The sequence below is a fragment of the Oncorhynchus mykiss genome, chromosome 27 (genome assembly GCF_057628025.1).
Source record: "Oncorhynchus mykiss isolate SJ-2025 chromosome 27, ASM5762802v1, whole genome shotgun sequence".
Classification (NCBI taxonomy): Eukaryota; Metazoa; Chordata; class Actinopteri; order Salmoniformes; family Salmonidae; genus Oncorhynchus; species Oncorhynchus mykiss.
The window spans coordinates 21,943,793-21,957,491 of NC_143048.1; the positions used below are offsets into that span (position 1 = coordinate 21,943,793).

A 13,699-nucleotide genomic window follows, 5' to 3' on the forward strand; every position below is an offset into this window, starting at 1 on the left:
GACTGTTGAAGAAATTACATAAGAATAAATCAAAATAGCCTTTTTTTCTTATTCTTTTTAATTTGTATTTACCTTTCTTTAAATAGGCAAGCCAGTTAAAAACAAATTCTTATTTACAATGACGGCCAAACTCGGACAACGCTGGGCCAATTGGGCGCCGCCCTATGAGACTCCCAATCACAGCCGGATGTGATACAGCCTGGATTCAAACTAGTGACTGTAGTGACGCCTCTTGCACTGAGATGCAGTGACTTAGACCGCTGCGCCACTGTTCTTAGTTAGTGTGAATAAAGTGAAGAAAAAACAATATGTTGTTAGCTTTATAGCTTTACCTGAATTGGTACACCTTATAGCTGGGACCGAGAGACTAAAAAACAGCTTCTATTTTTATTTTACCTTCATTTAACTAGGCAAGTCAGTTAAGAACTAATTCTTATTTTCAATGATGGCCTAGGAACAGTGGGTTAATTGCCTTGTTCAAGAGCAGAACGGCAGATTTTTAGCTTGTCAGCTCGGGGATTCAATCTTGCAACCTTCTGGTTGCTAGTCCAATGCTCTAACCACTAGGCTACCTGCCGCCCCAAGGCCATCTGACTGTTAAACAGCCATCACTAGCACATTAGAGGCTGCTGCCTATAGGCATAGACTAGAAATCACTGGCCACTTTAATGATGGAGCACTAGTCACTTTAACAATATTTACATATCTGGCATTACTCATCTCATATGTATATGCTGTATTCTATACTATTCTACGGTATCTTAGTCACTTAATAATGTTTACATATCTTGCATTATTCTTCTCTTATGGATATGCTGTATTCTATACTATTCTACGGTATCTTAGCCACTTAATGTTTACATATCTGGCATTACTCATCTCATATGTAAATTATTTTTCCATACTATTCTACAGTATCTCATTCACTTGATAATGTTTACATACTGTATTTTGCATTACTCATCTCTATACTATTCTACAGTCCATTCCGCTCTGACATCCCTCGTCTATATGTATATAGTCTTAATTCCTACTTAGACTTGTGTGTATTGGGTATATGTTGTGTAATTTGTTAGATATTACTTTTTAGATATTACTGCACTGTCAGAGCTAGCAGCACAAGCATTTCGCTACACCCACAATAACATCTGCTAATCATATGTATGTGACCAATACAATTAGATTTTATTTATATAAAAAATACATGGATGTGGTTTGTTACCGGACAATATAGATCAGAGTTCCAGTGCTTTGATACTGATTCTCACCAGTTGTGTTGCTGGTTCTGTGGAAAGCACAGGTCACATAATGACATTGACTGTTCAATAACAACAGGAAGTTTATGAGGTTAACTAAATATTAACAATAATGATATGAAGAAGGTAATAAGAGCGTCATAACAATGCTTGGATCAATGCCCTCTCAAGTATTGTTTTATACATAACAATAACATTATAAAATGTCTTGGTGCATTATTTATGCTGTGTCCTTAAACACATTACCCCCTTGAATAAACTGTATCAAATATAATTTGGCAAGTAAAGTCAACTTGAAAGAGAACATCTGCATAGCAAAGCAAAATATAAGCATTTGAGATTTTGGCAATATCAGGCACTCTCTAATTCACTGACACCCAAATCCAAAAGATCCTGGTATTTAGTTGGGCAGTGGGAGTCCAATGGCTGATATCACAGAGGTGATGAGTAGCAGAGTGCTGACTAAGACAACTTGACTTCCAGAGCGATACACCTGGCGACCATTCAATAGCTGGACTGGGCGATAGGTTCCCACCATAGGCTTTCCATCAGCAAACTGAAGCTGAGAAAATGCAGCAAGCTGTAAGACACAAAGATGAAAACATGTTAGACCAGTGGCGTACCACAGTTTCGAATGGCCCCCAAAAGGTCTGAGATTGTTTTGGGGGGAAACGGCAAATTTCTTGCAATTCTACACAAATTGTTTTGGGGCAGAGTTAACCATTTGCAGTTTTACAATTACCTGCTGTCAGGAAATTAACTGTATTATTGTACAGGTATAATGTCAAGTATAAAGGTGACATAGGTGAGGTACAGTATAATGTCAAAGGTGAATCCATAAAGCACCTGTTGCCTGCTGAGAGAAATGGTATTTTCGAACATTGTCCAGACGACAGATTCTACACAGGCGGGTGTGGTGAGAGAGCCATTGTAGCGGAAGTAGCTGGTCATCTTACTCCGAGAGGGGATGAGCATGTCCAGGGACACTTCACTAAGGGTAGTGTTTGAGCCTAAAGTTGGACACAATAAATACAATGGAAAATAAATATACAGTTGCCAAGGATTCCAGCCACCCGACTTTCCCCAATGACTACCTGCTCTCTCTCCATGCTCAACCACAGGTCTACCACTCAGGCACATACACCTACACTGACACTCTTCTCATTCACACATACCCACATGTACACGCACTCATGCACCCACGCTCACAAACTCACTACTGACGCCACACACATACAGATGTAGGATCTTAATTTGACCACTTGCACTTGGAGAGCACTTTATAATAACTCCACGTATTAAAGCATTTATAATGGATTATTAAATATTTTATTCATCATTTACACCCACATTTGTAAAAGTTAGTAACCTATTTAATAATGATTCATAAGATCATTTGTAAGATGTTTAATATGCAGTAGGTCCTTATAAACCATTTACTAGTCACTAGTTAAGTATTTTTGCGTGGACTCATCTAAAGTGTGGGATATTTATACTTAATAAATACTTTATAAATGTTTTGATCAGGGGCTGGAACCGAAATACTTTTTCAATGATTCTGTTCCGAGCAGAACCCCTATGTGTTTTGTTCTAGTGTTCTGACCAGAAAATAGTCCTAAAAGTCCTAAAGCGGTTTGAACCCCAAAAAAGTAACAGCTGATATAGTTCCTTTTTGTTCATTTCTTAAACTGTGAAATCATTTGTGAAATTACATTTAGCTCGTTAAATTACTCCTCCAATTAGTGCCACCTGAGCAGCTTGCTGTGGAACAGGTATTTTTATTTAACTAGGCAAATCAGCTAAGAACTAATTCTTATTTACAATGATGGCCTGTCCCAGCCAAACCGAGACAACCTATGGGTCTCTAAATCACAGCCAGATGTGATTCAGCCTGGATTCAAACCAGGGACTGTAGTGACACCTCTTACATGGAGATGCAGTGTCTTAGACCACTGCGCCACTCGGGAGCCCAAGAGGTAAGAGTTGTTTACATGTTTGATTGGTCAGATAAGTGCAGGCGCAAGATCCGACTGAAATTTCACGGGTCGGGAGAGAGCGACATGCTGCTTGGCTTGAAACGCTGAGCATCATGACTTGAATTTGAACATGTTTAGGCTATACTAACATTCTAATTATACAGAATTACATACTAGAAATTAGGAATATTTTTGGAACTAAAAAGAATGTTATTAACTCGTTCTCAAGATTTGAAAATAACAGTTCTGTTCTGTAACACTAGAGATCCCTTTCGTTCCTGGTTCTGTTTCCGTTTCTCTTAACATTTAGTTATTTTTCGGTTTTCATTTCTGTTCTCTGAACCGGTTGCAACCCCTGGTTTTGAGTGACCGGTATCATTTCTCACAAAAAGATGAACATGCTCCTTAAGGTCTCAAAATGACCACTAGCACATATCAATGGTTTAACAATAAGCACACAATACAGTGGATGTTTAAGAGAATATACTTACAATTTTATTCCAAAACAGTCACCCTGTTGTAATAGTGTTATGCTAGGTAAAATAATGTTTTTAGTCTAAAAATGCTAACATATGAGTTTCTAGGCAGTGACTTTTATACCAAAACCAAAGTGTGGATTGCAGCCAGTCACTTCTTCTTGGTTAAACTTGTTAAACCCAGAACTAAAATATTGCGGAAATTGGTCAGCTGCGTGATTAAGGTCTTGGTTATTTTATACATCAGTGGTCCATACATGTTAGAAATTGGTCTCCACATTCGCAAAAGGAAACTCTCACATTTCCACTTTGACATTTCAGACTTGATTTCCCCTTACAAAAAATGTATCAACCCCTACAAAATTGTCTGTAAATTATAATCCATATAATTCACATTTCCTGTTGCTGCAGGATTATTTTCCTACTGTAGTAGGCTGGCTCAAATTAAAATCCTTTATCTGTACACTCACACACACACACACACATCACAATGCACACACCACATAGCTGCCATAGTGATTACTATTACCGTTCACTGCTGCTTTATTGATTATTATGATTATTATTAAGATTGCAATTTATCCTGCTACTAGTCACTTTTACCCCATTTTCATGTTCATACCGATCCCAATCACTCCAGTACCCCTGCACATTGTATTAATGGTACTGGCACTGACCTGTATATAACTGCATTCTCATGTTTCAATTTTTTTATTTTCTCGTATTTCACGTGTGTTTCTTTTCGTCTATAGTGCATTCAGAAAGTATTCATACCTCTTGACTTATTCCACATTTTCATGTGTTACGGATACAATTATCTATTTTTTTTTTACGCATCTACACCCATTACCCTATAATGTTTGTACATTTATTGAAAATGAAGTACATAAATATCTTATTTAGATAAGTATTCACACCCCTGAGCCAATACTTAGTAGAAGTACCTTTGGCAGCGATTATATCTGTGTCTTTCTGGGTAAGCCTCTAAGAGCTTTCCACAAATGGATTTTGCAACATTTTCAGGTCTTGCCATAGATTTTCAAGTAGATTTAAGTCAAAACTGTAACTCGGCCACTCAGGAACATTCACTGTCTTCTTGGTAAGAAACTCCAGTGTAGATTTGGCATTGTGGTTAAGGTTATTCTCATGCTGAAAGATGAATTAATCTGGTGGAAAACAGACGGAACCAGATTTTCCTCAAGGATTTTGCCTGTGCTTAGTTCCATTCCATTTCTTTCTTATCCTGAAAAACTCCCTAGTCCTTAATGATTTAAAGCATACGCATAACATGAAAATATGCTTGAAAATATGAAGAGGGGTACACAGTAATGTGTTGTGTTCGATTTTCCCCAAATATAACACTTTGTATTCAGGGCAAAAAGCGAATTCACTCTGTCAATTAGGTTAGTATTGTGGACTATCTATAATTGTGTTGATACATTAAATGCTGTAACTGTTTTAAAGTCACCTGAGCGATTTCCTTCCTCTCCGGCAAATGAGTTAGGAAGGACGGGTGTATCTTTGTAGTGACTGGGTGTATGGATACCCCATCCAAAGTGTAATTAAAAACTTCACCATGCTCAAAGGGATATTCAATGTTTGCTTTTTTTACCCATCTACCAATAGAGTTGAATCTGTGTTTGTAATTCACTGCTGGACTGAGAGACCTTACAGATAATTGTATGTATGAGGTATCACCAGCCACTTTAAACAATGGCACTTTATATAATGTTGACATATCCTACATTACTCATCTCATATGTACACTGCTCAAAAAAATAAAGGGAACACTTAAACAACACAATGTAACTCCAAGTCAATCACACTTCTGTGAAATCAAACTGTCCACTTAGGAATCAACACCGATTGACAATAAATTTCACATGCTGTTGTGCAAATGGAATAGACAGCAGGTGGAAATTATAGGCAATTAGCAAGACACCCCCAATAAAGGAGTGGTTCTGCAGGTGGGGACCACAGACATCTTCTCAGTTCCTATGCTTCCTGGCTGATGTTTTGGTCACTTTTGAATGCTGGCGGTGCTTTCACTCTAGTGGTAGCATGAGACGGAGTCTACAACCCACACAAGTGGCTCAGGTAGTGCAGCTCATCCAGGATGGAACATCAATGCGAGCTGTGGCAAGAAGGTTTGCTGTGTCTGTCAGCGTAGTGTCCAGAGCATGGAGACGCTACCAGGAGACAGGCCAGTACATCAGGAGACGTGGAGGAGGCCGTAGGAGGGCAACAACCCAGCAGCAGGACCGCTACTTCCGCCTTTGTGCAAGGAGGAGCAGGAGGAGCACTGCCAGAGCCGTGCAAAATGACCTCCAGCAGGCCACAAATGTACATGTGTCTGCTCAAACGGTCAGAAACAGACTCCATGAGGGTGGTATGAGGGCCCGACGTCCACAGGTGGGGGTTGTGCTTACAGCCCAACACCGTGCAGGACGTTTTTCATTTGCCAGAGAACACCAAGATTGGCAAATTCGCCACTGGCGCCCTGTGCTCTTCACAGATGAAAGCAGGTTCACACTGAGCACATGTGACAGACGTGACAGTCTGGAGACGCCGTGGAGAACGTTCTGCTGCCTGCAACATCCTCCAGCATGACCGGTTTGGCGGTGGGTCAGTCATGGTGTGGGGTGGCATTTCTTTGGGGTGCCGCACAGCCCTCCATGTGCTTGCCAGAGGTAGCCTGACTGCCATTAGGTACCGAGATGAGATCCTCAGACCCCTTGTGAGACCATATGCTGGTGCGGTTGGCCCTGGGTTCCTCCTAATACAAGACAATGCTAGACCTCATGTGGCTGGAGTGTGTCAGCAGTTCCTGCAAGAGGAAGGCATTGCTGCTATGGACTGGCCCGCCCGTTCCCCAGACCTGAATCCAATTGAGCACATCTGGGACATCATGTCTCGCTCCATCCACCAACGCCACGTTGCACCACAGACTGTCGAGGAGTTGGCGGATGCTTTAGTCAAGGTCTGGGAGGAGATCTCTCAGGAGACCATCCGCCACCTCATCAGGAGCATGCCCAGGCGTTGTAGGGAGGTCATACAGGCACGTGGAGGCCAGACACACTACTGAGCCTCATTTTGACTTGTTTTAAGGACATGACATCAAAGTTGGATCAGCCTGTAGTGTGGTTTTCCACTTTAATTGTGAGTGTGACTCCAAATCCAGACCTCCATGGGTTGATAAATTTGATTTCCATTGATACTTCTTGTGTGATTTTGTTGTCAGCACATTCAACTATGTAAAGAAAAAAGTATTTAATAAGAATATTTCATTCATTCAGATCTAGGATGTGTTTTTTTAGTGTTCCCTTTATTTTTTTGAGCAGTGTATATACGTTGTACTCTATACCATCTACTGCATCTTCCCTATGCCGTTTGGCCATCACTCATTCATATATTTTTATGTACATATTTTTATTCATTCCTTTACACTTGTGTGTATAAGGTAGTTGTTGTGAAATTGTTAGGTTAGATTACTGCATGGTCGGAAATAGAGGCACAAGCATTTCGCTACACTTGCATTAACATCTGCTAACCATGTGTATGTGACAAATCAAATGTGATTTGATGTAGTCATAAAAAAATTACTACAGAGATGATGTAGTCATAAAAAGATTAGATAGTAAAAAAAAAAAATGTAAACACTATTATTGCTTTATTGCAACTTATTATGTGACTTGTTAAGATAATTTTTACTCCTGAATTTATTTAGGCTTGCCTTAACAAAGGGGTTGAATAGTTGTTGACTCATGATATTTAATCTTTTAATTTTTAATTAATTTGTACACATTTCTAAAAACATAATTTCACTTTGACAACAACATTTTTCCCCATTTTCGTGGTATCCAATTGATTGTTAGTCTTGTCTCATCGCTGAAACTCCTGTACGGACTCGGGAGAGGTGAAGGTCGAGAGCAGTACGTCCTCCACAGCCCAGCCCAGCCACACCCGACCCGGCCCGAGTCACTTTCTGAAGAAACTGTATATTACCGTTATTGCACTGTTGGGAAAGAGCTTGCAAGTTAACTCTTAAGTTAAGTCTACCCCCTCCTTTTTCGAACATTCTGTTAAAAATCGCGCAACATTTCAGCGTCCTGCTACTCATGCCAGGAATATAGTAAAAATCCTTTGTGTCATGACAAATAGATCCTTCATTCCATCCAGCCTACAGCAATCGATTTTGGAAGAGAGAAAAAGGGACATTGTTTTCTTGAGTAGCTGCTATTGAATACTGATCGCCCAGTGATCAATTTGATCGCTTATTAACGTTTACAAATACCTAAAGTTGGGTTACAAAAGTAGGTTGAAGTGTTTTGTCAGAGAATATAGGCAACTTATATAATTTTTAAAAATGACGTTGAGTGTTGGAAGAGAGCTTTTTTCCTGAACCAGACAGGCTATACAAATGGATATTTTGGGCATACATGGACGGATTTAATCGGGAAAAAGACCCAATTGTGATGTTTATGGAACATATAGGAGTGCCAACAAAGAATATCATCAAAGGTAATGAATGTTTTATATTTTATTTATGCGTTTTGTGTAGCGCCGGCTACGCTAATTCTTTTGTTTACGTCACCTTCAGGTATATTGGGGTGTTGCATGCTATCAGATAATAGCTTCTCATGCTTTCGCCGAAAAGCATTTTAAAAATCTGACTTGTTGGCTAGATTCACAACGAGTGTAGCTTTAATTCAATACCCTGCATGTGTGTTTTAATGAACGTTTGAGTTTTAACAAGTACATTTAGCATTTAGCGTAGCGCATTTGCATTTCCAGGTGCCTAGTTGAGACGTCTGCGTCTCAAGTAGGATCAACAGGTTGGCCCCTTTTCAAATTTTGCCTAAAATGACATACCCAAAACTAACTGTCTGTAGCTCAGGCCCTGTATTTCTTTGGTACAATCATTTTTGAAATGAGAAAGGCCATAATGTATTATTCCAGTCCAGGTGCAATTTAGATTTTGGCCACTAGACGGCATCAATGTATGTGCAGCGTTTCAGACTGATCCAATGAACCATTGTATTTCTGTTCCAACTTTTGTATCAAGAATGCCCAAATGTGCCTAATTTGTTTATTAATAAGTTTTCATGTTCAAAACTGTGCACTCTCCTCAAACAATAGCATGGAATTATTTCACTGTAATAGCTACTGTAAATTGGACAGTGCAGTTAGATTAACAAGAATTTAAGCTTCCTGTCAATATCAGATATGGCTATGTCCTAGGACATTTTCTTGTTACTTATAACCTCATGCTAATCGCATTAGCCTATGTTAGCTCAACCGTCCCGCAGGGACCGACCGATCCTAAAGAAGTTACATATTTAACTGTACTATTTTACACCTGGTGTATCTTGTACATGAGGCAATTAAACTTTTGAAATCTTTGAAAAATGCAAGTTGTACTTTAGACTCTTGGCACTTATGCCAATGTGACTGGAAACTATGGGCACTTTCCCATAGGCCTATCCTTGTATAATCCTGATCCTGGAGTATTATCTACCTGGTTCCATCCCATAAAATAATAAATAACAATGGCTGTTGTTTATGGGATTATGTGACTTACTGGGATGTTTGATAGTGTTCAGAGCATTTACAATGGTGTCATATTTTTTGTTGGAGCTTCTTGATTCCTGAAAATATAAGATAAGTATCATCAATCAAATGTCCTAACAACCCAAATAAAAATATTACAGTTGTACATCTCCTGGATAATCTCATAGTTAATACCTCATAAAAGAATCCAAGAACTCCAACCCCTGCAGTGTCTTTCAGAGCTTCAGCCAAAGAGTTGTATTCCTCTTTTATATTAACAATATGCAGCTGAGGACAAATAAATAAAATGTGAACACTCATAGTGTATGTAAATGTGATTGCTGTGTAATTACTGCACACATGCTGTACCCAAATGACAGTAAAAACAATGCAATAAACACAAATCAAGAGCATGAAAATGTATTGTGAATGTTTCCTTTCTTTTGGTCATCAAACCTCCATGGGATATCGTTCTCCATCAATAGTGTGCTCTGATCCAGGGCCTCCATCCTTGCCCCAGTGCAGGTGGAGCTGTACTGCCTTGTATGGCACCGCCAGATCTCCACCCTGAACCTTCGCAGTGGCAGGCAGGTCCACTTGAACTGCAGAGATATGAAAGCTTTAGTCCATGTAAGAGCAGATATGTGGAGTCCATGGACCTTGCATGTACTGTACTATTGTATTGTTCAGTCTATGTTATGGAGCTTTGAGTTTATATCAAATCTGTGAAATATCAAGGCATTAAAATGGTGAATAGGCCTTGCTATTCATGTTCAATACAACTACAATACAGTATATCAGCATGGTGTATCATTAGTAGGGGACATTGTACTGTAAATGTAATCTATACTGTAAAAGCAGCATCTATATAGCAACTTACCAGTGTGACCATTGTTTGTGATGAAACCGTGGAAGGCCTCTTGGTACCCAGTAAATGTGAATGGTGTAAGGCGTCCGTCTGGTAGGGTTCTTCTCGTCACAATGTTAATTGGAGACTGGGCTCTTCCGTCACATGTCCCAGCAACCGTTGCCCAACCATCAGGTCCTTCTCAGCAAATATTGAGACAGAACATTAGTTATGTTTGATTTGGGGTGGCAGATAGCCTAGTGGTTAGAGTGTTGGACTAGTAACTGGAAGGTTGCGAAATCAAATCCACAATGACAAGGTAAAAATCTGTTGTTTTGCCCCTGAACAAGGCAGTTAACCCACTGTTCCTAGGCTGTCATTGAAAATAAGAATTGGTTCTTAACTGACTTGCCTAGTTAAATAAAAATGTTTAAAGAACTTTGATTCCCATGGGTATTTTAGCAAATATATGTGCAACAAGTGTTGCATTTCATGTTTTATAATTATACAAAATTGTAGTAGTTCCCATGCCTGATATTAGTGTACATTCATTTTCTTGATGTAAGTTCCCTTTTTAATGTCTCACACTTCCTTCTCCTTCTGTATTCTCCCTCATAAACATTCCCTGCCCTCCCTCACCTCTTCCATTTCTACTGTATGTGGAAAAGGTTCAAGTAAAATTGTCCCATGAAAATCCTTGTCAATCCATTATGTTAAAACACAGATATTGAGTGTATATAGTCACTGACATTGTAATATTATGGTCTTCTACCAGTATATTGTGATTTGTATCTGTTGATTTGTGAATGCTGTACATGCTAACTAGTTAGTGGGGGTGTATGCTTCATGATTAACGACTCATGTGTAATCGTAACAACATACAGGAACTCAAGTCCATTTGTTCACCTGACCTAGAATTCCTTACAATCAAGTGGCGACAATATTATCTCCCAAGAGAATTCTCGTTGATGATTGTCACAGCCGTGTATATCCCCCTCAAGCCGATACCACGACAGCCCTCAAGGAACTTCACTGGACTCTATGCAAACTGGAAACCATATATCCTGAGGCTACATTTATTGTATCTGGGGATTTTAACAAAGCAAATTTGAGAACAAGTCTACCTATGTCTACCAATTCTACCAGCGTATTGATTGTAGCACTCGTGCGGGCAATTCACTGGATCACTGCTACTCTAACTTCCATGTCACCTAAAACCCTCATAAACTTTTACGGATGCACAATTGAGAGCATCCTGTCTGGCTGTATCACCGCCTGGTATGGCAACTGCACTGCCCACAATGGTAAGGCTCTCCAGAGGGTGGTGCGGTCTGCACAACGTGTCACTGGGGGCAAACTACCTGCCCTCCAGGAAACCTATAGCACCCAATGTCGCAGGAAGGTCAAAAAAATAATCAAGGACAACAACCACCCGAGCCACTGCCTGTTCACCCCACTACCATGCACAAGGTGAGGTCAGTACAGGTGCACCAAAGCTGGGACCGAGAGACTGAAAAACAGCTTTTATCTCAAGGCCATCAGACTGTTTAACCATCACTAACACAGAGAGGCTGCTGCCCACATACAGACTCAAAATCATTGGCCACTTTAATAAATGGATCACTGGTAATTTTAATAATGACACTTTAATAATGTTTACACATCTTACATACTCATCTCATATGTATACACTGTATTTTATACCATCTATTGCATCTTGCCTATGCCGCTTGGTCATTGCTCATCCGTATATTTATATGTGCATATTCTTATTCCATCCCTTTATATATGTGTGTATTAGTTGTTGTTTTTTTGATTACTTGTTAGATATTACTGCACTGTTGGAACTAGAAGCACAAGCATTTCGCTACACTCGCATTAACATCTGATAACCATGTGTATGTGACCAATAACATTTGATTTGAATTGATTTGATTTGCGTTATTGTAGTTTTCTCTGCACATGTCGTCATTGGGCTAGCATGGGTATTCATTTCCCCTGCTGTTAATTTATACTTTACAGAAGAGTTGGTGCATAAGGGCAGCACAACATTTAATTGAGGGATGTTTGTTTCTTTATCAGAAAATAATGCATCATTAGACCAACCCTGATCCTCTGGACACCTGTTCGCTAATTAAAATACAACACAGAGGCAATCTATACTGTCACATAAGTACTGTATATGTTTTACCTGTGCAGTTGCCACCGCATGTAACCTGGGACTGGTAGCACCAATCTAGAGAAGGGATTTAAGGACAAAGATGTGTGGCAAAGTTCACTGTTAAGGTTAACCTTTGTCAATCAGATACAGACAGTTATAAAGGAACACCCATATCTGCTTTTGGCAGATAGCATTAGAAAGGTTAACTTGCCACATGTGATAGAAATGTATATTCAGAACATTTCATTCTCTGAGACAGTGGTAGTTGAATTTCAAAATCATGTATCTAATTCAGTAGTTTCATCACCACATAGTGGGGTAAGCTTTGACAAAAACATTGGATATTTCCTTACAATAAGCAGGCAGTTGGGCTGATCAAGTCTCTATAATTGACCATTTATATTTCATACACACTGAACATTTTGCTATCTGATTGATCTGCTACTGTGAGTTACTTCAGTTCTTTGTTTTATTTCAGCCAAAATGACTATTTATTAATGCATTTATATGATATTTGTTGTGGAATTCCAAAGTACCAAGCGTTTACTGTAGTATGTAATATATTTAGCTTTATAACTTAGCTAACTACATTTTCAGAGTAGCTTCCTAAACATTGTATACCCAATGCAAGAACACATAGATCAAGTTTCAGCCCATGTTAGTTACTAGGGTTGAATAAATAAATGAACACACTCACCTGCCCCTTGAATATTCACAATGGTGGCAAAGAAAAATGAAATAAGTAAATTCATTGTGATTCGTGTTTTTGGTTGGGTCAAACAGATTAAGTTATGTTCCAAATAATGTCAATAAGCAGAGCACCTGGTTCATACAAGTTCCAATAGAAAAGGCAACTCCTCCCACTAGGTTGTATCCATACCTGTTGATAAAATGTATTTACATAGGGCTGTTCCCTTATCATTTGTTATCTATACATTGTCGGGAATTCGTTAATAAATGTCATATACTCCAGTCAAGAGTGATTTATAGACAGATATGAGTCAAAACTATTGAATACATTAGTGAGATACTCTTTGTTGGCTATTTCCTCAGAACTACTCTGATTAGATAGTTGGCATATCATTTTATGATTTGAGATGTGGGGTACTCTCACACGATAAATAAACAGTAGTACGTTTGTTTCCTTGGAAGTTGTGGGAACATAGGTTTTTGGTTTCCTGTTGGTTCTGGGAACGAAGCCATAAGTTACCTGACTGATAGAATAGAAGTGAACACTGCCTGTTCTGGGAACGTTTATTTTTGGTTGCAGGGAGGTTCTGAGAATGTTTTACTCTGGGTGGTTTTATTAAGGCTCTGAAAATGGATATTATAGGTTATTTAGGGGGTTTTCAAGAACTTCCTTAAAACTTTCACTGAATGTGTCAGTAAGACTTTAAACATTGCTAGCTTATTTTTTGTTAACTTCTTTTAAA

At 39.1% G+C, this 13,699-nt stretch overlaps 1 protein-coding gene across 1 annotated transcript; it reads right to left on the reverse strand.

The window, feature by feature from the left end:
* Positions 1 to 1,162: 1,162 nt before the first annotated feature.
* Positions 1,163 to 13,164, reverse strand: ca4b (carbonic anhydrase 4b). The gene is made up of 8 exons (XM_021587959.3): positions 12,964 to 13,164; positions 12,297 to 12,341; positions 10,139 to 10,303; positions 9,715 to 9,860; positions 9,454 to 9,546; positions 9,290 to 9,356; positions 2,103 to 2,266; positions 1,163 to 1,836 (listed from the first exon to the last, which is right to left on the reverse strand). The coding sequence occupies exons 1-8, from the start codon at positions 13,016 to 13,018 to the stop codon at positions 1,657 to 1,659; spliced, it is 915 nt and encodes a 304-aa protein (XP_021443634.2). The 5' UTR covers positions 13,019 to 13,164; the 3' UTR covers positions 1,163 to 1,656.
* Positions 13,165 to 13,699: the final 535 nt, after the last annotated feature.

Coding starts and splice junctions, on each gene's coding strand:
- ca4b (XM_021587959.3), bottom strand. CDS start 13,018: ATGAATTTACTTATTTCATTTTTCTTTGCCACCATTGTGAATATTCAA. Junction 12,342..12,963: donor TGTGAATATTCAAGGGGCAG/GTGAGTGTGTTC, acceptor TCCCTTCTCTAG/ATTGGTGCTACCAGTCCCAG. Junction 2,267..9,289: donor GAACACTATCAAACATCCCA/GTAAGTCACATA, acceptor GTCCAACTTTAG/GCTCAAACACTACCCTTAGT.